At 37.5% G+C, this 21,917-nt stretch overlaps 1 protein-coding gene across 1 annotated transcript in view; it reads right to left on the reverse strand.

Moving 5' to 3' along the window:
- Positions 1-210: 210 nt before the first annotated feature.
- LOC306858643 (PHD finger protein 21B-like) overlaps positions 211-21,917 on the reverse strand; it is a 42,603-nt gene continuing 20,896 nt past the window's right edge. The window contains exons 3-13 of the mRNA XM_079399263.1: positions 13,149-13,241; positions 11,499-11,843; positions 10,453-10,578; positions 9,187-9,238; positions 8,155-8,231; positions 8,021-8,075; positions 7,721-7,743; positions 6,554-6,712; positions 3,885-3,951; positions 3,679-3,782; positions 211-614 (exon numbers count right to left, since the gene is read on the reverse strand). Coding sequence (XP_079255389.1) covers positions 351-614; positions 3,679-3,782; positions 3,885-3,951; positions 6,554-6,712; positions 7,721-7,743; positions 8,021-8,075; positions 8,155-8,231; positions 9,187-9,238; positions 10,453-10,578; positions 11,499-11,843; positions 13,149-13,241 — 1,365 coding nt within the window. The 3' untranslated portion in view covers positions 211-350. The remainder of the gene's footprint in view (positions 615-3,678; positions 3,783-3,884; positions 3,952-6,553; positions 6,713-7,720; positions 7,744-8,020; positions 8,076-8,154; positions 8,232-9,186; positions 9,239-10,452; positions 10,579-11,498; positions 11,844-13,148; positions 13,242-21,917) is intronic.

The following is a 21,917-nucleotide window of genomic DNA, read 5'->3' on the forward strand; positions in this document are numbered from 1 at the left end:
AGCATAAAAACAAATGTTTCTAACTATGTAGAATACTTATTTCATATATTTGCAACAGCATCGTAATCTAGTCATAAATACATTAAGGCCAAGAAAAATAATACATTAAAAAACAGTGAATAAAAAAAAAATCTTGTGAGCACTGTGTGTTAGCTTTAAAAAATACTTATGACGCTCATAATTTCTTTTTAACTTTTTTTTTTTTTTTTTCTCAAAATTTTCCAATATTTTATGGTAAGACGTTACCAGAAGAAAATGCACGTTGGTTGGATATCACCGTCCGTGTCTCTTTACAAAGACGTTCGGTGGTCTTGTAGAGAGCTGTTCTGTGTGTTTGTGTGGACTCGGGGTCAGTTGTTCCCTTGCGGCTGAAGTGTGGTTTTGTGCAGTACTGCGGAGGAGCCAGCTGTGGGCGCCGTGGTGCTGGTGCTGCTGCCCGTGGCTTTGATCCACGGCAGCGAGAGCAGTGATGCTCCGGTGGTGGTGGTGGCCGTCATAGTTACTTGGATCATCTGGTCACGCTGGATAAGTCGGATCAGAGTCTTGAGACGCTCAAGGGACGTCTGAGTCTCCCGCTGCTGACCCAAAAGACGCCCCTTCAGCTCAATGCATTTCTGTTGAACACAGATTTAAAATTGTATGACAGAGCAATGTCAGACACAGTTTTAATGTTCTTCTATGTTCACTTGGTTTTCAGTTGCTTGGTTTAAAAATTAATGAACCTGTGCCCAGGTTATGTATCAACCCTGTTATCAGATTGCCCTTTTTAGAGTAATAATATATTCCAAAAAGCTGTAAAAAAATTAGGGATGCAAAAACAATTTTTTCAGAACCGATCTGATCTGATTTCTGTTGACCTGATTGTAACTCTTTGGTGTTTTAAACACAGTCTACTACACATAGACAACTTCATTTTAATGAAAAATAACAAATGAAAAAAATACATAATCATAATCTTTGACAAAAATACTATTATAAACTAGGTTAGTGGATAATTCAGCAGTAAAAGGTACTCTAGAAAAATCATAAAATCTAAATATTTGGTGAAACAACTTTATTTAGTGGGGAAAAGTAAATAAGTGTAGAACTAAATCTGGTAAAATGTTACAAATTGCTCTTTGTATTGTTACAAAATACATTCATGAAAAAAGTAAATATATTTATATATAAATATATACTATAAAATTAAAAGAAATTTATTTTAAATGTATAGCACAGTAGTGAAGGCAGCAATATATGATAGATAGGACAGAACAAGAAAGACTATTAATAATCATTCATTGCGCAAAAGTATTATAATACGAAAGGCTCTATACAGTGGCAAAACGCGCTTATGCGCATCCCATACAACACACGCTCCGCATAGAAAAGTTCAAAGCACAAAGGGAAGAGATATTGATGCGTATTATATCTGTGCAATAGTTTATTGAGCCTTTTCTTTTAACAGTTTTAAAACTCAATAATTGTGCGCTCTTGAAGAGAGTTTCTTCGTTTTGACTGCAGTAACCAAACGCAACACAGTTTGAATGCTGAATGGAGGATAACAGACAGCTGCAGCGTAGAGAAAAGTTTACGTTAACTTGTATCTGTACCACACATTGAACTATGGAACAGATTCAGAACACTTGAAATATTGTGCACAAAAAATGTATGGTACTTTAGAATGTTTTTGAGCCTTTCGTGGGGCTAAATAATAACACAATAGTATACGCAGAATATCGGATTTGGATTGTCCCCTCTGACCAATACTCGATCCAGCAGAAAATGTCAGTATCGGAGCCGATACCGATACCGAGTATCAGATCAGTTCATCCTTATAATAATGTCAACTCTTGTTTATAATCTTACAAAAAAATTACTTTTTATATTTAAGAATCAATATTGGTTTGTTAAAATCAAGATTAAAATTAGGTAGTCTACAGGTACATCTCAAAAAATTTGAATATCGTGAAAAAGGTCAATATTTTTTGTCACTCATTTCAGAAACTTTTCAACTTAGATTTCACAGGTTTTTCAGTTTGTATTTATGTTCCGCGTAGAATCGCCGAGACTGCGACGCGAACACTGCCCCAACTGCACAAAACGCCCCTGAATTACGAGAGAAAGCTGCAGCTGCACGGCGACTCTACTGCCCGCCGCGCCCCACGCAAAGGCTCTTCAACATGGGACGCGGCACGCGGCAGAACCGAGGTTGCGCTCGCGCCACAGTCCCGGGGCGGACATTATCACAAAAGCCCAAATGGCGCCACACTTCAGCTTTGTACATCGAAACGAGAACTGGAACAATTCTTTCATCCTCCATTACTGGAGCGAGCTATATTAACGCTAACATTAGTAGAGTGGTAGAGTGCCCTGATGTTAGTATTTCCAGTCACTGTTTAAGTTCAGAGATGAAGACTAGCGGTCGGGATATGAACTCAAAACGAAACAACTGCCATGAATCTTGTATGATTTTTTTTTTTTATATCGATATTCCGTTTTGGAGAATCAATACAGTATCGCCAAACAAAATATCGCGATACTCACGTGTATCGATATTTTCTTACACCCCTACATTGAACCAGCTTTTGGTACCTTTGGCAGAGTGGGCAGGTGCCAAGTCCTGCTGGAAAATGAAATCAGCATCTCCATAAAGTTTGTCAGACTCAGCAGAAGGAAGCATGAAGTGCTCTAAAATTTCCTGGTAGATGGCTGCGTTGACTGTGGACTTCAGAAAACACAGTGGACCAACACCAGCAGATGACATGGCAGCCCAAATCATCACTGACTGTGGAAACTTCACACTGGACTTCAAGCAACATGGATTCTGTGCCTCTCCAGTCTTCCTCCAGACTCTGGGACCTTGATTTCCAAATTAAATTCAAAATGTACTTTTATCTGAAAAGAGGACTTTGGACCACTGAGCAACAGTCCAGTTCTTTTTCTCCACAGCCCAGTTCAGATGCTTCTGTCGTTGTCTCTGGTTCAGAAGTGGCTTGGTAGCCCTTTTTCTGAAGACGTCTGAGCGTGGTGACTCTTGATGCACTGACTCCAGCTTCAGTCCACTCCTTGTGAAGCTCTCCCAAGTATTTGAATCGGCTTTGCTTGACAGTATTCTCAAGCTTGCGGTCATCCAAGATTCAAGATTTTTATTCGTCACATACACAATTATACAGAGTATAACTAGCAGTGAAATGTAAGTGATCCCTGTTGCTTGTGCACATTTTCCTACCCAATTTCTTCCTTCCAGTCAACTTTGCATTTAATATGCTTTGATACAGCACTCTGTGAACAGCAACCCCTTTCAGTAATGACCCTCTGTGACTTACTCTCTTTGTGGAGGGTGTCAATGATTGTCTTCTGGATCATTGCCAAGTCAGTAGTCTTCCCCATTATTGTGGTTTCAAAGAACAAGAGATACCCGAAATTTATACTGTAGGGATGGTCATTAATTGAAACTCAAATGTGAATATTCTAATATTTTGAGATACTGATTTTTGACTGTCATGTAAGCTCTAATCATCAAAATTAAAACAAAAACACTTTTGAAATGTTATACTTTACATGTAATGAATCTAAAATATATGAAAGTTTCACTTTTTGAAATAAGTTACAAGAAAAAAACTTTTTCACGATATTCAGATTTTTTGAGATGTACCTGTATATTTCAACTCAGCCCTATTTAGTACAGTTTCTTACCGAGAGAGAATCGCAAAGTCTCTTGTCCTCCTCACTCAGATGTTCACACTCAAGTTTCAGCTCAGTGTTTCTCCTCATTAGCTTCCTGCGTTCCTCCTCTCTCACTGTACAAACATACACGTCATCACCATCATCGTCAGCTTCATCATCCCTGAGAATTGAGTCCTGAAGAGTGCTAGTGCATTGAGATGTGTTCGACAGCTCACCTGTTTTATGTGTAACATACGACTGGATGAAGTTCTGTGGCCAAGACAAGTTCTCTTTGTTCAAAACCTTCAAAAAAGAAATAGAACAGAAAATGAGCAAATTCTGTTTGTCTTCTTTAGATGAACAAATCCTAAAGACTTGGGCACTATAGCTCTGCCTTTTCCTTTTTGTTCAGTGTATAATTTTGTATTATGTGTAAGCAAAAATTCATTATCTCTAATGTATGAATTAATAATTCACAAAGAAAATAAACAACACTTCAAACTTCTAAACAACACCAATAATGATTATATTGTTAAATATATAAAAAAACGAAAATTTAAAGTTTTATTGTAAAAAATCATGCTTAAAAAACAGTAAGTCTAAAAACATTCCATATATTTCTGGAGCCCCCTAAAGCAGGGGTGGGGAACGTTGATCCTGGAGGGCCGGTGTCCCTGCAGAGTTTAGCTCCAACCCTAATCAAACACACCTGAACCAGCTAATCAAGGTCTTCGGGATGCAGTTAGATATTTCTTTTCAGGGTTGGAGCTAAACTCTGAGAGTGGCCCTCCAGGATCAACGTTCCCCACCCCTGCCCTAAAGGGACATGGTGGCGGAAAAAAATTAGGCTGGGAGGAAAAAATATTTTTTAAATGTTTTGCGTTCTCTCAAAACTTTTGCGTTCATTGAAGAAACTTTGTGTTCCCTCACAAAACTTTTGCATTCTCTCACAAAGATAAATATAGGGGCGTGTATAAAAGACCAAATTTTATATTTTATAAAAAATAGTCTATACACTATGTACAGAAAAGCAACATGCTAACGAGTTTTTCATAATGTTTTGTCTACGGGGGTGAAAACACGTGAAACTGCATGTTCCGTTCTGTCCTCATCTGCTTTTCTGTGTGTAATATAAACTGTAAACAGATTAGGTATTTTTAAATCACCGTCTTTGTTCATTAGCCCACCTTAACCATTTCCTATAGGGGAGAAAAAGCTTAACATGCAGCATGTTGCGTTCATATTCTGGGCTATTCTGTTTTATTAATAGTAGTATTATTAATGTGAATGTGAAAGTGAAATGCTCCGGCGCCCGGGGAGCAGTTGGGGGTTCAGTGCTTTGCTCAAGGGTCTCAATAAGGCTATTAATATTAGCTTAAATGAAGCACTGATCTTATTTCTTTATACTTGAGTTTAAGTTCAAAATAAAACTGTATAAACCGCTCCTAAAGTTTCTCGAGGGAATGCAAAGGTTTTGCGAGAGAACACACAAAAAAAAAAAGCAAAAATATTTTTTCCTCCCACCCTTAATGTTTTCCACTCACCCCGATTTTTTTTCCACCATCATGTCCCTTTAGGGGCTCCGTATATATTGTCCTTTAAAATACAGTGTAATTTTATTTTACATGGTCCCAGATAGCACATGTACAAGATATCTGTTAAAAATAATTTAATCTGGAAAGTATCTGCTGTGTACAAACATCTAATAAACCTCTTTAAGAAGTAAGTTTTACATGCACTCTAAATCATAAACATCAACATTTGATGTCCGAGAAATGTCCTAGAGACATATTGCTGATGAGCAAATGCTCATAAAAAATACGTCTTCCAGACACACATCAAATCTGGGGTGAGGCAACTAAATGTAATAATGTTGACCAAATTACGGCTTTTACCAGTAGAAAATTAAAAAAAAAAATCTTCTAAAATTACTAACCGTCTACAGTAAAGAATATTAAGTAAAGTAAAGAGTAAAGAAGGGGGCAGTCGTGGCCTAATGGATAGAGAGTTGGACTTGTAACCCGAAGGTCGTGGGTTCGAGTCTCAGGTCCGGCAACCACGACTGAGGTGAGACCCTTGAGCAAGGCACCGAACCCCTCAACTGCTCCCCGGGCGCCGCATTGATGGCTGCCCGCTGCTCCAGGTGTACCTGGATGGGTTAAATGCAGAGAACGTCCCTTTCCCCCTTCCCCCGGGGGAAGTCGTGGCCTAATGGTTAGAGAGTCGGACTCGTAATCGAAAGGTTGCGAGTTCGAGCCCCCGGCCGGCAGGAATTGTAGGTGGGGGGAGGGAATGTCCAGCGCTCTCTCCACCCTCAATACCACGACTGAGGTGCCCTTGAGCAAGGCACCGAACCCCCAATTGCTCCCCGGGCGCTGCAGCATGGCTGCCCACTGCTCCGGGTGTGTGTTCACGGTGTGTGTGTGTGTGTGGATTTGTTCACTACTCACTGCTGTGTGTGTGCACTTGGATGGGTTAAACGCAGAGCACCAATTTCGAGTATGGGTCACCATACTTGACAATACGTCACGACTTTACTTTACTTTACTTTATAATTATTCCCAACCGCTTTTCCCCTAAATTATGTATTTGTAGCAGAAGGTCATTTTTTTCAATATGACTTAGGCACTTTCAGCAGAAATGTTGAATTTATGTTATCATTACAACATAAAAAGAGGACAGCTATATATATATTCTAGTAAAAATATCTAATTATTCCTAAAACAAGATCAATTTATTTATTTGGTAATTTCATTAGACAAAAATTTAGTTTGTATCCATGCAGATTATTACATTGTCCAGATGAAATGAAAAAAAAATAAAAAAATCAAATAAATCGCCTAAAGACATCCTTGTGCTGTTGGGGTTTTTATAACGTTTGTGTTCAAAGCAAAGAGGAACATACTTTCTTCTGGCACTTGGGGCACATCCATATGCCCCTGGTGGCAGTTTTGAGAGGTGGATGCAGGCAGTCGGGGTGGTAGGCGCGGGTACAAGTGTGGCACGGATGAAGATCTCCTTCCTGTTTACACACTGCACAGTGATCATCATGCTGCAGCTCCTCCTGTGTCCACACACATTTACAGAAACAAACCACACAACAGTCTGTCAGCAATTCTTCATAAACACTTCAAATATTATTTAATAGCCCTTTCACAAGTAAAAGATTAGCTAACGCTTTATTTTAAGGTGTCCTTGTTATAAATGTTACATGTACTTACTATTATAATAACAATAAATTATGCATAATTATATGCAAGTAACCCTAACACAAACCCTTATCCTCACCCTAACCATATAGTAAGTACAAGCAGTAAATTAATATTACTCTTTACGTAAATGTATAATTACACTGTAACAAGGACACCTTAAAATAAAGTGTGACCAAAATTTAAATAATTAACATTTTAAATATTCTGAGCCCTTTTGAGATTTCTCTAAGGAGTTCGTTATTTTACAACATATTACATTACTATTTCCACAGCGATGCATCAGACTGGTCACATGAAACTCTGCAGACACAAATAGTGCTATTTGACTAATATACTGGTTTTGATTATTTATGTTTTCTTTTATTATAATGACCATGTTAGTTGATCGGTAAGTTATAATGGGCTATGAGTATCAACAGTGTTTGTTTACGATAGAACACAGTTAGAAAGTTTGAAAGGTTTTTCATTTTGATTTTTGCCAGTTCAAAAAACATTTGGTCAAAAACAGCTTTTTGACCAAGGCTGTAAAGTACTTCAATTGTAATTTACTTAACTTGTATTTCAATTTTACTTAATTTTTTTTAAGTAGCTACTTTATGCCGACAACTGAATATTGTCATTTTACTCGTATGGAAAAGTACCGTAACTTTACATTTTTGTGTGTGTGTGTTCCACAATAGAAAGAAAGTCATACAGGTTTGGAACAGCAAGGGTAATTAAATGAGGACAGAATAAATTTTTTCTGATTTCTGTATATTTGTATTTTTGTATATTTAAAATAGGGCCAAAACAAATCTCAAAAACTATGTATATTCTTGCCACATGAGATTCACAAACACGGAGTGATGTTAAAGTCATACCTTCCAGCAGAGCTCCTCAGAGTCTAGCGTGTGAGTAAAAGCATACAGTAGGTTAGTAGCCGTCACACTGACAAAACTGAGTTATTAGAGTTAAACAGCAATGTTGGCGTGTATTCAGCAGGTTAAAGCAGTTAGGATTTGGCTTTATTAGTCAACCTTTCATGTCAAAGTCACTGGTTAAAGAACTATTAAAACATGAGCACTTTATTCTGTTCAAACATGTTTCTGTGCATTTCATGCATCATTTTTTCAGCTCAACTCCAAGACCATTATGTTGACAGAAGTAGAAATCTATTTTACCTCTCGCTGACAGGAACATCGCACTGTTCAGGTAATTGGAGGCAAGTCGTTTGCGCTGAAAAGCAAAATACAAGATGTTTACAAATGAACATAGCCATAAAATTATTTAAAGAAACTATGACTGGCAGACAGACCTCTGGTTCAAACAGTCCGCTGTACGCAGGGTTAGCTGTGCTTCGCCTTTTTCTCTCCTGCCGTTTACTTTGGATCTCTGACAGAAATGAAAACACAAACTTTAAACCCCAACATCTCATATTGAATCCTTTTCTTAGTTTTTGTTAAATTTGTTCAATTGTTTCATTCAAAGTTAAGCAGAAATCAGAATAATTGTCTCCTTTCAGTGTTAATTTAAATGTAATTGGTCACAACACACAGGATGTTGAATTGGAATTTGAAATGAAATCAATTTCAAACAATTCAACACAGTCATGTACCACCAAGAATGCGTTCTTTTGTTTGCTAAAACGTATAATGCATTTTTTTTTACTGACTAGACATATTTCTCCAAGATCAATACTATCAAAACAGTTAACAATCATCAAAAAGATTTTTAACAAACAGAACCACAAAATGACCATCACATTAATAACAAATATTGACATCAAAAATTCAGTCTATAGTCGGCACCGGTAGCCTTGTGAGCAGCACGCCAACATATAGAGTCGTTTGCGCTACAGGCGTCCCAAGTTCGAATTATGGCTAAAGGAGATTTCCAGATCCTGCCCACTTCGCTTCCTGACACTTCTACACTGTACTATACTAATAAAGTAAAAAAATAAAAATAAAAATCTTAATAATAATCATTTTAAAAAATCAGTCTATTGATTGATAACTACTTTGAATTTTATTCCATTTTAATTATACTAAATTTAATTCATATTATAATTACAATTCAGCATCTTGTTTGCTACCGCAGTTCAAATTCAGAAACTGAAGTGGCATTCATGTGGCATTTCTCGTACATTCTGCAACCCTCTTTATGCTTTGTTTTGCTAATATTGGAGGCTCCTGATTGGAGGACATAATTTATGATCATAACCTCAAAAAATGAATCATAACCTGCCAAACTGGCTATTGAGTTGATAAGTGTGTTCCCACCATGGCTGATTTCCCCCCGGATCTAGCAGGTTACCATCTAGTAATTTTAAACCCTGAATGCAACTCACCTTCCAAGTGTTCTGTAGTGACCAGGCCTAGTGCGACCATGAAGGCAATTTTCTGTAGGACAGAAGGTTAATAAAGTGAATGTATTAAACATTGAAATACCTTTGATGTTAACAACTCTTCAGAACTAATTTAACTTGAAAACACGTCTAAACACGACAACAGTTATTTAGCCTAAATGCCACTTCTCAGTTACTCAAGGTACCAAATTTCTGACCAGTTTTTAAGAACCAGTCACTCAATCTGACAAAAGATTTTGAGGATAATGGCAAATCCTGAATTCAAGTTTTATTTGAGCCATTAGTAATAAGATACCCTCAATTATACTGTATGTGACCCTGGACCACAAAACCAGTCTTAAGTCGCTGGGGTATATTTGTAGCAATAGCCAAAAATACATTGTATGGGTCAAAATTATTGATTTTATTTTTATGCCAAAAACCATTAGGACGTTAAGTAAAAAATTATGTTCCATGAAGATATTTTGTAAATTTCCTACTGTAAATATATCAAAACATAATTTTTGATGAGTAATATGCATTGCTAAGAACTTGAATTAGATTTTTTTGCACCCTCAGATTCCAGATTTTCAAATAGTCGTATCTTGGCTTTCAGATGATTCATAAATCTCAATTTAAAAAAAAGAAATTGACCCTTATGACTGGTTTTGTGGTCCAGTGTCACATGTATTCCACATGCATTAACTGTGGTTCTATGATAGACTAGCCCTACATCGATGTTATTTCCCTGCCTATGACCCAAGGCCCAAAGGATAGGCTCCAGCATCCCCAAATTCCAAGATAAGAAAGATATGGATGAACTGTAATTCAGGGTCACACTTTAAGGTCTAATTCTCACTATTAACAAACCATTAACCGACTTTTGCCTCGATAAACTAATTTGATGCTTATTAATAGTAAGTAAGGTAGTTGTTAAGTTTAGGTGTTGGGTAGGATTAGGGATGTAGAATATGTTCATTCAGAATATGTGCTTCATGAATACTAATAAACAGCCAATATGTTAATATTAGGCATGCTAATAAGCAATTACTTAATAGTGAGAATTGATCCCTATACTAAAGTGTTACCTAATTCACTGTTGTAGTACTCAAGACAACACCAAACTCAGACTCAAGTCCTCCACAAGTTCAAGTACTACAACACTGCTGTAATTAGTTATTGCCATGTCAGTCAGATGGTCTCTTCCTGTCAAAGTGCACTGGTCATGTCAACAATGTTTCTAATAGCCAAGACTAGTTGTGAGTGTACCTCTGGATCCTCCTCCTTTTTGGCTGGGGTTGAGGGCTCAGGGCTTGGCTCCTTCACAGGACTGTTAGTTTGTGAGGCCGGAGAACTCTTGGAGTTGCTGGGAATCTGAGGCTGAATGATTATAACCTGGATACACACATTAAGGGCCAGTTTTACTAACAGCTTGCGCCAGCGCAAACCACCTTTTGGGGTTAAAATTGTACTGTCAGTTTTTACTAAAAACGCGAAGTGATGAATTAGCGCTGAAAAGGCACAGTTATTCTTGCCCCTGGCTTTATTGAATATGCATTTGTAGGAGTTTCCCTTTCAGATGCAGAATTTATAGGAGAGTATTCAAATGAATCACGCAATGTATTTTACTAACGTTTGCGCTCGTCAAATTACTGGTATTTGCACCATTATTTAACACCCCAAAAAAGCATGTCTTAAACTATTTTGTGCTTGAAATGGCTGCAATTATTGTTGCTAGAAGGAGGCACAGAGAGTGCGTGGTAGAAGGGAGAGGATTTTTTCCACGTATTAATTTATTTGGAATGCCAGAAGAACAAATTGTTTGAACAAATCGTTTGCCAAGCCATGTTATTTTTAATTTGCTTCAGGAAATAAAAGACGACTTGGAACCCTCTACTAGGAGTCTCGCAATACCAGCTCTATCAAAACTTCTTGCAACCCTTAATTTTTTGGCCTCCAGTTCTTCTTAACTTTCTTTATTTGCGACTACGCTCATTTGTGCTGTGCTTGGTATATTACATTGGTCGATATGTAAATGAGATGTTGTGTCTGTGTTCTTTAATTTGCACATTGTTAGTAAATCACCCACAGAAATTTCCACGCCCATTGGCACGGTTTTGGAATTGCACTCTCGCGCCAATTTGCACTGTTTAGTAAAACTGGCCCTAAAAATCTTAAATCAACTGAACAGATAATGTGCATCTAATTTGTATTTGCCACAGCGTGACACTAACGGGATCATGCAAGTTGAAATCTAATTCAGCATGCTGAGCAGCATGTTTATTAGGTAAGTAGGTGATAAGAGATCTTCTGACCTTGCTGTCAGGGCTGAAAATCAGCGGTTGCACCTTAATGGCCTCAGTTACTCCTGACACCCCATGGGCCGCAGGCGAGGCTGCTGAGATGATGGCGTAAGCTACCCCTGGACTTGCGGAGGCTGTGGACGTGCTCGGCACAGACGAGGGCACAGAGGAACTCTCTTCCTGCCCGTTGTACAGTCTCTCGTGACTGAAGGTGCTGTTGGCAGTTGGCAAAGATGCGCCTTGGCTCTTTGGGCTGACCACAGCCATGCTCTGCGGCACGGCCAGCGTTTGACCGGACTGCTGCTCTCGGCATGGGCTGTGGGGAAGGCTGTCTGGAATGAGAGTCTTTGGCCTGACCTAAAAAGATACAGAACACAAAGTTTATTCCCCTAAGCAGCATATGGTTCTTGGCTTTGGCTTCAAATATTTTGATCTCCTAAACAAAATTGTTCAATCTTTCAGGTCAAGTTTCTGTCAGCTTTTGATTGGCATTTGCTTAGTTGCAGGTTATTTTGGATGAAGTTTAGCTTGTTTATGATCTCTTTAAATAAATCTCAGATGTTTATGTCATTAATGAATAGTGTGTGTATAAAAGTCTATGTGAGCACAAAGTTATGTGGTTATTTTCACTTGTGTAATTTCAAATGCATTTTTCCGTTACTATAAAAAGCTGATGTTGAAGGAATTTTACCCCTCCAATCGTCATTTATAGAGCAAGTGCCACCCATTAAGATGTAGATAAATTTTTTCTGCAGTAGAATGGTCAAGAAGATTTTTATCTGAAACTATGATTTTTGGTGATTCATGTTCAATTGAGAGTCAAAAAAGCATATACAGGCAACACAAAATTAATACCTATGGCTCCTGACAATATATTGAGGTCTTATGAAGGGAAACAATCAGTCTGTGGAAGAAAATAATTTGCAAAATGAGCCAACACAGGTCTGTATATGATCCAAGAATGTTTTTTGCCAACTTATTCAATTATTCCAGAAGTACATTCAACTGAGGAAACACTGGGGACCAAAGAACTGATGAGCAGTTATACAAACATCCATGAACCCGAGCTCTTGAATAAAGGGGCGATATGAAAGTTTTTATAGTGTTTCATGGTTTATGTAAAAAGGTGAATTGATTCAAACTATTTTACTCACTTTATCTGCTTTAGACATGTAAAACATCTGCGTTTCACATCATTATTGGTTGATTTAATAACATAATTGTGTATATGAGACTTAATTCCATGATTACACGAACAAGCTGAACAAAATAATGTATTTTCACAGGTATTAATTTTGTTTAGGCAGTATATGCTTTTTTGATTCTCAGAATGATGGTAGCCATGAACTTGCATTGCATGAATCACCAAAAACCAAGGTTTCAATCTTCTATACTGTCCTACTGAAGAAATACATTACCTGAAGGTGAGTAAATGAAAAACAAATTTTAATTACTGGGTGAACTATTCCTTTAAGGCATAGACTACCATAATTTTTTTCTCACTTTTAGCTGCTCCAGTTAGGGTTTGCTACAGAGGATTATCTACACTTGATGCTTGCTGTGCCTTTGACATGTTTTAAAAGTGCCTGCAATGAAAATTATTTGTAAATAATAAGGTTTCATGAATACAGGTTTGAGTGTTTTTCTAATGTTGTGTATTACCTGAGGTAGCACACTGGGTGAGTGCCCTGCCAGCCGCTGCAGAGAGCTGATGTGAGGCACCTTTATCGGGATCGCGGTGAGGGCTCCCAACATCTGTCAGACAGAAACCAAACATATGATGAGACAGGAATAGCAATCATTTCAGATGTTAGGAGGACAGAATTATGAAAAAACATCCATTAATTATGTAGTTACTTCATCTACTGCTCATGCTAAACAGCCGAACAGGACAGAAGAGCCAGATTCATTTCCATGAAGTGGTTTCTTCTAATTGTGCTTTTCAGAGAATTGAAACAAAAACTGGTACCAAAAATGCTCTTGGGATTGACTCATTTCATGGCTCATTTTGAGTCAGTCATTAAGTGGTGATTCAGGCGATGACTTTTGTTTTAGTGAGGTAGTTTAACTCATTTATTGGCCAGAATAAATCAGTGGATCAGAGGGTTGGAAGATTGATTTGGGCAGTTATTTCTATATACTAATTTGTACGTTTGACTGATTTATTAATCCTCTGAAACATGATCACACTGGTGTCATTTGAAAATTCAAATCTGCATATGAAACTGCATTATAAACGGTCAACCATTCAATATATTCTCTTTTTTGATACAAACATTCAAATTATCACAAAGTAACTAGCATAAGTTTATAGATATCTGATGCTGATGTCTACAGTAGTAGTCAAAAATAGAGTAAATCGACCTTTGATAGTAATTTGATGTTTCAATTTCAAATAAAGATTGTATTAGTCTGAAATCGCATATTGTAAGAGAAAGATATTATTTGAACAAGTTCTTACTTTGCACCTTTTAAAAAAGTATGTTCTCTATAAAGTATGCACTACAGTAAAAATGTGTATATTACATTTGTCATATTCTTACTCTCATTGAACCCACAAAGTCCGTTGCGTCACTTCATTGACTTTCACAACTTCTCTCCCATGGCCACATGGGATAGTAAAGTGTCCATTGGATGCAGTGTTGCCAAGTACATGGGTTTTCCTGTGGAATTGGGCTACTTTAACACTGTTGCCGTGGGTTGTTTTTCATGTCCGCAGGTTTAAGCGACCCCAACAACGTGATATTTAGCCCCTAAAATGCTAATTTTACCAGAGGAACCCCACCAAAAAACGTGTATTTTACCCCCCGGAACACGGTTTTTACCAGGGGACCCCCCTTGGAACATGATTGGGCTAGTTTTGAGTAACAATTGGGTGGGTTTTGTTGTGAAAACCTGGCAACCCTGATTGGATGCTCACTTTAAACTTTAGTATATCATCTGGGTACTTTAATGAGTACTCTTAATTCAGACATATTACTCTATTCACATATTGTTTACCCCACATGGTTAAAAAAGCTATTAAAAAGTACATTTTAAAATGTTTATTAGAATATATTTAAAAATAAGTATATCAGATGTTTTCTAATTCAGTCAAGAAGTTTTAACTTAACATTTTAAAATGTTCGCAGTAATTACTTTTCAAGCAGTGAAAAATTACTTCATTTTCAAGCAGTGCAGCTGGAAACTTGTTGACTGATAAATAAAAACATGAGAAGTTTGAGAAGAATGTCACTTCATTTTATTTATTTTAACAACTTATTCATTTAGTTTTGCATTTTAATGTTTTATCAAGACCTTGAGTGCCACATTGCTTAAATAAGGACTAATAAGCACTCTTGTGGAGATTAGAGCTATATATAATAGTATTATAAATACGCTCCAAGTATTCATTTTGCTTCTAAAGCTTTAGTTCGCTGTAATGTCATCCATGATTTTGCACTTCATGTCCTGCTGTCACAGGGGTCTTATATAACCAGAAGAATACAAGACAAGAGTTTGAGACGTACTGCTTTAAAATCCCTCTCAGTCACTCATCTCAGTCTATTGTGCAGTAGCGAACCGACATGAGGAGGTGGGGCAGCCTGCGGCCTGTTCCCATGACAACGGTCCGGATGAAATGTCTTGCTCCGTCAGGGCTGTGATTTTAGTAATTGCTGAATCCCAGCAGAGAGAGAGAGAGACGGCAGTAACCTTGAGCTGCGGCATTCAGCTTGTATTTTGTGAAAGTACTGAATTAAACAGCAGGCCTGCAGTGAATTACCCATCAGCCCCTGCAGCTGCCATAAGAACGAAATGTCAGGTGAACGCTAACAATTCTGCTCTTTCCTGGAACGTCACAAACCGTTTGAGGATTCAGAGGCCTGATTAGACCTGTGTAGGAGCGAAATGAGTGTAAAAGACTTCTCACACAATGATAGATGAACAAGACTGAAACATTTCCCGCAGGAGTTTATGAACAGTTAAAAGCTATAAAGCTTATTCTAGCCTGGAGCCCCATTATGCTTTGAAACGGTAAACTGAAGCACCTATTTTTAGCTGTTTATCAGAACATTTAAAATGCAATAGTCTATTTTTTTGGTCCACAAAAGAAATAAAGTAATTTAGGTTTGGAATGGCACAACTGTGAGTTGTCATAGATCTTATAGCTGTTTAAACAACCACTGTAATCACTGACAGACAAATCTGACATTTTTATAATACTGTATGAAACATTCTGTGTGGCCTTATATATCTTAATGTTATGAAAACAAAACAATTTTACTAAGTATTTTTAAGTATTTTGCTTGTTTTCCAGTAAAACAGCTTAAAATCTTTAAGATTAATTTACTTGTCAAGCAACACTGCAGAAGTTATTAAGCTTTGTAAAGAGTTCAAAAGCTTAGGGGAAGGGGAAGTCGTGGCCTAATGGTTAGAGATTCGGACTTGTAATCCGAAGGTTGTGGGTTCGAGTCTCCGGCTGGCAGGAATTGTAGGTGGGGGGAGTGAATGTCCAGCGCTCTCTCTACCCTCAATACCACGACTGAGGTGCCCTTGAGCAAGGCACCGAACCCCCAACTGCTCCCCGGGCGCTGCAGCATAAAATGGCTGCCCACTACTCCGGGTATGTGTTCACGGTGTGTGTGTGTTCACTGCTGTGTGTGTGCACGTTGAATGGGTTAAATGCAGAGCATGAATTCCGAGTATGGGTCACCATACTTGGCTGAATGTCACTTCACTTCAAAACGTACCACTAAATTAATTCAAGAAAATTCTGATTCTACAATTCACCAATCAACCAAAAATGCCAGTCTTCCCATAGCATTTTTAGCAAAATCTGTAGGACAAATGTAAATGTTGTTTGTTATATAGCTATAAACACGTTTTTCCTTGTTCAGGTGCTAAAATATTTACAGAAAACAGTTCCATGACAGAATATTAGTTCATTACTTTTCTCACATTACAACAAGCAATATAAAAAGAAATAAGCAAAAAAAACTGTACATGAAAAAACTAAAATAACAGTTGTTCTTATAATATTAATGTCACATTTTAAAAAATGACTTGTATTTCCTCTCTCACCAGTGGTCCAATACCAGAAAACACCACATGGAGGCGCTGTGAGCAGTTAAAATACTACATATAATAAAGCCTCTATCTTCAGCAGTTTGGCCTAAGAGGAAATGACACTTACATATGAGTGTTTTACAGACACAGAGGGAAAACTACAGTGACGTTTCTCTCGATACAGTTGGCCCCAAAGCATATACATAATATTTGATTTCCACACAGATTTAAATCATCCCTTTACTGAAAAGGACAGTTGACTTCAACCATGGAAACAGACAAACAATCAACCTTAAAAAGCTAACATTAAACTAACATCTATTATTTTACAGTACTGAATAATAAAAAAAACATAACATGTTAGCTGAACCAGGATAGAAATAATCTTTTGAAAATGAAATGAAGCAGTCAAAACAACCCTGTGCTTTTCTCTCCGCACATGTAGACACTGTGCAATTCAATTAACACTTGACACTTGCCGTGTCACTGGTGAGTGGGAGTTATTAGTGATGCTTTTTGGACTGGCGTGTGCTACTGTGGCTGTTTGTAGCACAGCACCCCAATGCTGACTTATCAGCAGGGCATAAACATCGGCACAGAGCCCATCTTCATTTAGGTGGCTCCTCTGTAAGTCTACAATAGATACAACTGATGGTCTACACTGGAAGCACAAAGCTGCAGATCATGTCAAAACATTTACTAACACTGATAAATGGAAAAGAAGGCAGGGTTTTGACATGGGTTTTGAATTTCAACCTTTAATTTGACAGCGTATTAAAGACAGTGTTCATGCGTGAGGTGAGCAAGATGTGACAAAATGGTTAAAGACTGCCATCTAGGATGTTTACTTAAAAAAAAAAAAAGGAACACAGTGCAGTGAAAAAGTGCATTTTGTGTGAACCAAATGTAAAATTTTGCATGGTTAAAATATTTTATAGTTAAATAAGATGCTCTCTCCTTGTTCCAATTTGTTAATTTATTTAAAAATACAGATTAAAAATAAAATTAATCTATAAATTGACTTAAAATACACTTTCATAAGAAAACCTTGTTTAGGTTTAAGATATTTTGCGTTATGAAAATTTGTATAATTTCATATTTAAGCATGTCAAATCAAAGCCATATGGTGCAACCAACAAGCAAAAACAAACAAACCCATAAAAATCATAGAGGACCCTCCTGGGTAGAGTTTAGGACCTGCAGAGTTTAGATCCAAGCCCAATCAAACACCTGACAGTTATTTTCAAGTAATCCTCAAGTTTTATTATGGTTGGACCTAGACATGCAAAACATTGGACGTCGAGAGCTTGAGTTGCTCACCCCTGCTCATGACTGTCTGTCAAGGTCAGTTACATAATTTTTTACTTTTTTATGCCAAAGCAAAGGTAGTTCAGGTTGTAAATTGTCATGTTGTAACTCGCCAAATATTTATGCTTGAATGAATGAATTCAATATATCTGTACACAATACTCTTTACCTTGAAAATAATGATAAAGATTAACATTTACTGTACATGTATTCATTTAGCAAATGCTTTTATCCAAAGTGACCTAAAAATGAGGAATACAGCAAGTAATTCATCTTATGGAGGCGATAAAATGAGAAGTGCTCACAAACATTGTCCAGAATAATAGTAATTAGAACACTAACTCTGTCTTACTCTGGCAGACTTTAAAAGCACCTAATATATATGCACACAAATGAACATGAACAAGTGATTTTATGCCATTTTTTTGAGTCACAAAATTGTATGTTTCAACAATGGTAATTAAATCTATTCAGCTGATTCCCGGAAACCAACATCCAAGAATTTCCACTCAAAATAAGTCTCTTTTGTTTGGCATTGACATCACTGGGAAACAGCAGAGAAATACTTTACTACTTAAAGACATCTGCAGAAGAACAGTCAGTGGGAGGTTGTAAATAAGCAGACAGAAGAACGATCTTTCTGAAAGATGTGCTGCTGGACTCCATTTTTATAGACTCTGTAAATAATGAGCCCAATCTCTGAGCTCAATCTGTTGCCTAATATTCCTCTTTTGTGTTTCCTGTGTTGAAATACATGTTGCCTCCTGAAGCAACCTTTTACATTGTTCATCTCATTTGCACATGGACACTAATAATCATGGTATTATTTGAGGTCTAATAATACACATACATATTATTCATAAATTGTTTTACAGACGGATAATAGGAAAAGAAACCCTAATAATAAGATGAAGTTATAACACTCAAGCTTTGTTATATACAAATTGTTTTGAAATAAAAATGCTGTAGTGATGTTTTTAAATCTGTTAACATTTACTGTGCTTTTAATTTACATTTGTGCAGTAGATTATCTAAAGCATCTCATATCGCATTCAAGGTACACATTACTTGCTTTCCCTCAGAACTGACCGTTGATAGTGAACATGTACTAAAGTTTAGGCTACAGGAAATTGTGTCTTGTTTCATCCGTTCACACTGTACATAAATCGAATTATCATTCTAGGTATAATATTCAAGCATAGATATTTGACTAAATGCTTTTGCCATCAAATTCTTCATTTTGACAAGCAATTTTAGCTGAACTTTCTTACAATTACAAATATTACAGTGATAAAATTACATTCCCTGCATGCTTTTACTATCCAGTTGTACAAACTTTCTGCTACAAATATGCTACAGCAAATTTTAATATATGTCAGGAGTGGACATGAAAACATGCAACAGTCCTAACCTTTACTGTTCGCTGGCGATGTGCAAGTCCAATCATACAAACTTTGGTAAAGATGTTGCTAATTATTATAACAAAACTTTCAAAATCCCCACCAACTACAACTATTGGATGTTTTATCCTTGTTGTTTTTGTAGCTTGTAAAACTGCTTCATATGGTCATATGGTGCATGTGTGCTGAAATGATGCTGTTAGTATGTGCATTCACACCGGACCACAATCCACTTATTATCCGGCTCCAAATGACTGGCCAGGTGGTCTGAGGTGTCTCCCCCCTCCCGTATTCATCAACAAAACAAAAAGGCTGTGATTGGTTCTCCTCCTCCAGTGTGATGGGTGTTTTAGTGTTTGAATCAGTGGGCAGCTGGGAGAGCTGAAAACAGCTTCACTCTCCCAAACAATACAGCCATAAAAGGCAGTAAAACAATCCCAGCGTTCCAGCATGAAGGAGGGGGAAGGGAGAGAGGAGGGGGAGGAAGAGTGAAAGAAGCAGTGGAGGGGGTGACTACTCATGCGAATAAAGAGTCTTTTCTGTTGTGGAAGGTCTTAGCTATTATTTATGAAGACCTACACCAGGACACTCTCCAACCAGAGCAGACAATATTTTTCATCTGATATAAACAACGAGGCGACTGCAAAATAGGTTGGAACATTGTACCTGTTCACCCAAACAATGAAAATATTGTGTTTTGTTTACAGAAGTTTGTGAACAGATTACGTTCCTATGGTTGACCGATTTTATAAGTGTGAGTAGCAAAAGTACAATGTGTTGCAACACTGCACTTTCAGTGTGTCCAGTGTTGTATGATCTCTGAGCAAATAAATCACGGAAATTGAGCATAAGACAACCAACAACAAAAGGCAAGACAGTGCTGTGAGTAAGTGAGTGAAACACAATACTCCGTAATACAGTCATATCTTTGGATTCACAAAGGCTGCAGTTTTCAACAACAACATCTTCCCAAACTTGTTATGAGAAGTGTTTAATAACCCGTTTTCCAAAAAAAGATAGCCTTGTATAAGTAAAGCATGTATTGTTGAGACTGTGTGTTCATTGTCTTCATGTTTAATCAAGGCGTTTCTCTTTACTTAGCTACAGCGATAGCTCAATGTATTCATCCATATTAGGGATCTCCTGGATCCAGCTTCCAGTATGAATTAAATTTTACATGTGTTTAGCACTCAATAATTCTCACATCCAACTTATTTTCTCTCCGAAGAAATTTTAAGTAAACATGAGAGAATCCAAGTGACCACACTTTTGGATGAAAAGGGACGTTTAGTAGATAACTCTGAGAAGGAGTTTTTTCTCAGCGGATGTATAAGAGGCTCACATTTCATTTTTAAGACGTGGATGCCTGACCTCCTGACAAAAAGTAAGAAATTGTTGTCGCATAGTTACAGTATAATACTTTATAACAAAACCTTAAGGCCTTTTCACACTGAATGCGAAAATTCTGTGCGATGATGCTTTTGAATCTAAACAATAGATCCCTATGGGGCTATTAGGCGCAAACATTCGCAGCGCAAAAAAAAAATTTCGGCCTGTGTGTCGATTTTTTTTTCCCTGTCGCTCCACGATGAAATTGGCCGTCCAACTAGATTTGAACTTAGATCACGTGTCTAATTACATGAATTTTCAAGTGTAGCTTGATGCTAATTGTACCTCTAATGATATTTTAGGATGTATTCTTGTAAGCATTATAGATATGTAGAACCAAACTTTATTTATCTTAATTTAATGCTGTATATTGAACAGTGGACGATGTTAAATCCATACACGAAACGCATATCTAAGGAAAAATACATTGTTAGTTGCCGCCACCTAGCGTGCAGGATTGAATTATCAGAAGGCGATCAGTCGTTTCACGCTCGGTGTGTACCGTTCGTTGGCGATTCGCCTCGCGCTCAGTGTGAAACGGCCTTTAGACCTCTCTAATGGTTTATAGTTATAGGCAGGGTGCGAACTACGGGGGAGCTCGGCTCCCCTTAATAAGACATGGGCTCCCCTGAAAACGTGATTTATGAAATTTTGGGGGGTCTCAAAAAATATTGACAATGTGTTATTTTGATGTGCAATTTCAGTTTTGTGTAATGTGATCATCTTGGATTATTATGACTTCGTCATAGTTCAGACGCGGGCCGGGCCTCGGGCCTGTTTTGGGTTTCTCCTTATTTTTATATTGTAGACATCCATCGATTAGTGATGAAAAAAATTGCCGCGCTGGTGGAAATAACACGAGACCGTGCCGCGACTGAGAGCAGCTTGATGGTGTTTAGTGTCCCGCAGCAGCAGCGAGCGCAAGTGACTTCAGCGCAGCTGAGTAGTTCTGCGTTCAAATGCACGCAATAGGCTAAAGCTTGCTGCAAAACCCCAGCAAACATAACCATGAATGTGTCTGCAGGAAATAGTAAGGAGATATTTGAATTATTTACTAATAAACTAATGTTTTCTGAGTCCGTGTCGCAAGGATGAAGTTGCTGATCCTGACTCGCCGTCTCCTCATTAGACGCGCCTTTAGAGAGAAATATGCATCTTTATTGATTATGATTAAGATTAGAATAAAAACAATTTTTTTTTTCGTTAAGTGATAATTTAAAGCTTTCTATAGATATTTATCATGTCTGTGAGACATGTATTCGCTCAGCTTCGGTTCATTTTTGTGAAG

Source organism: Barbus barbus (assembly GCF_936440315.1).
Source record: "Barbus barbus genome assembly, chromosome: 39".
NCBI classification, from domain to species: domain Eukaryota; kingdom Metazoa; phylum Chordata; class Actinopteri; order Cypriniformes; family Cyprinidae; genus Barbus; species Barbus barbus.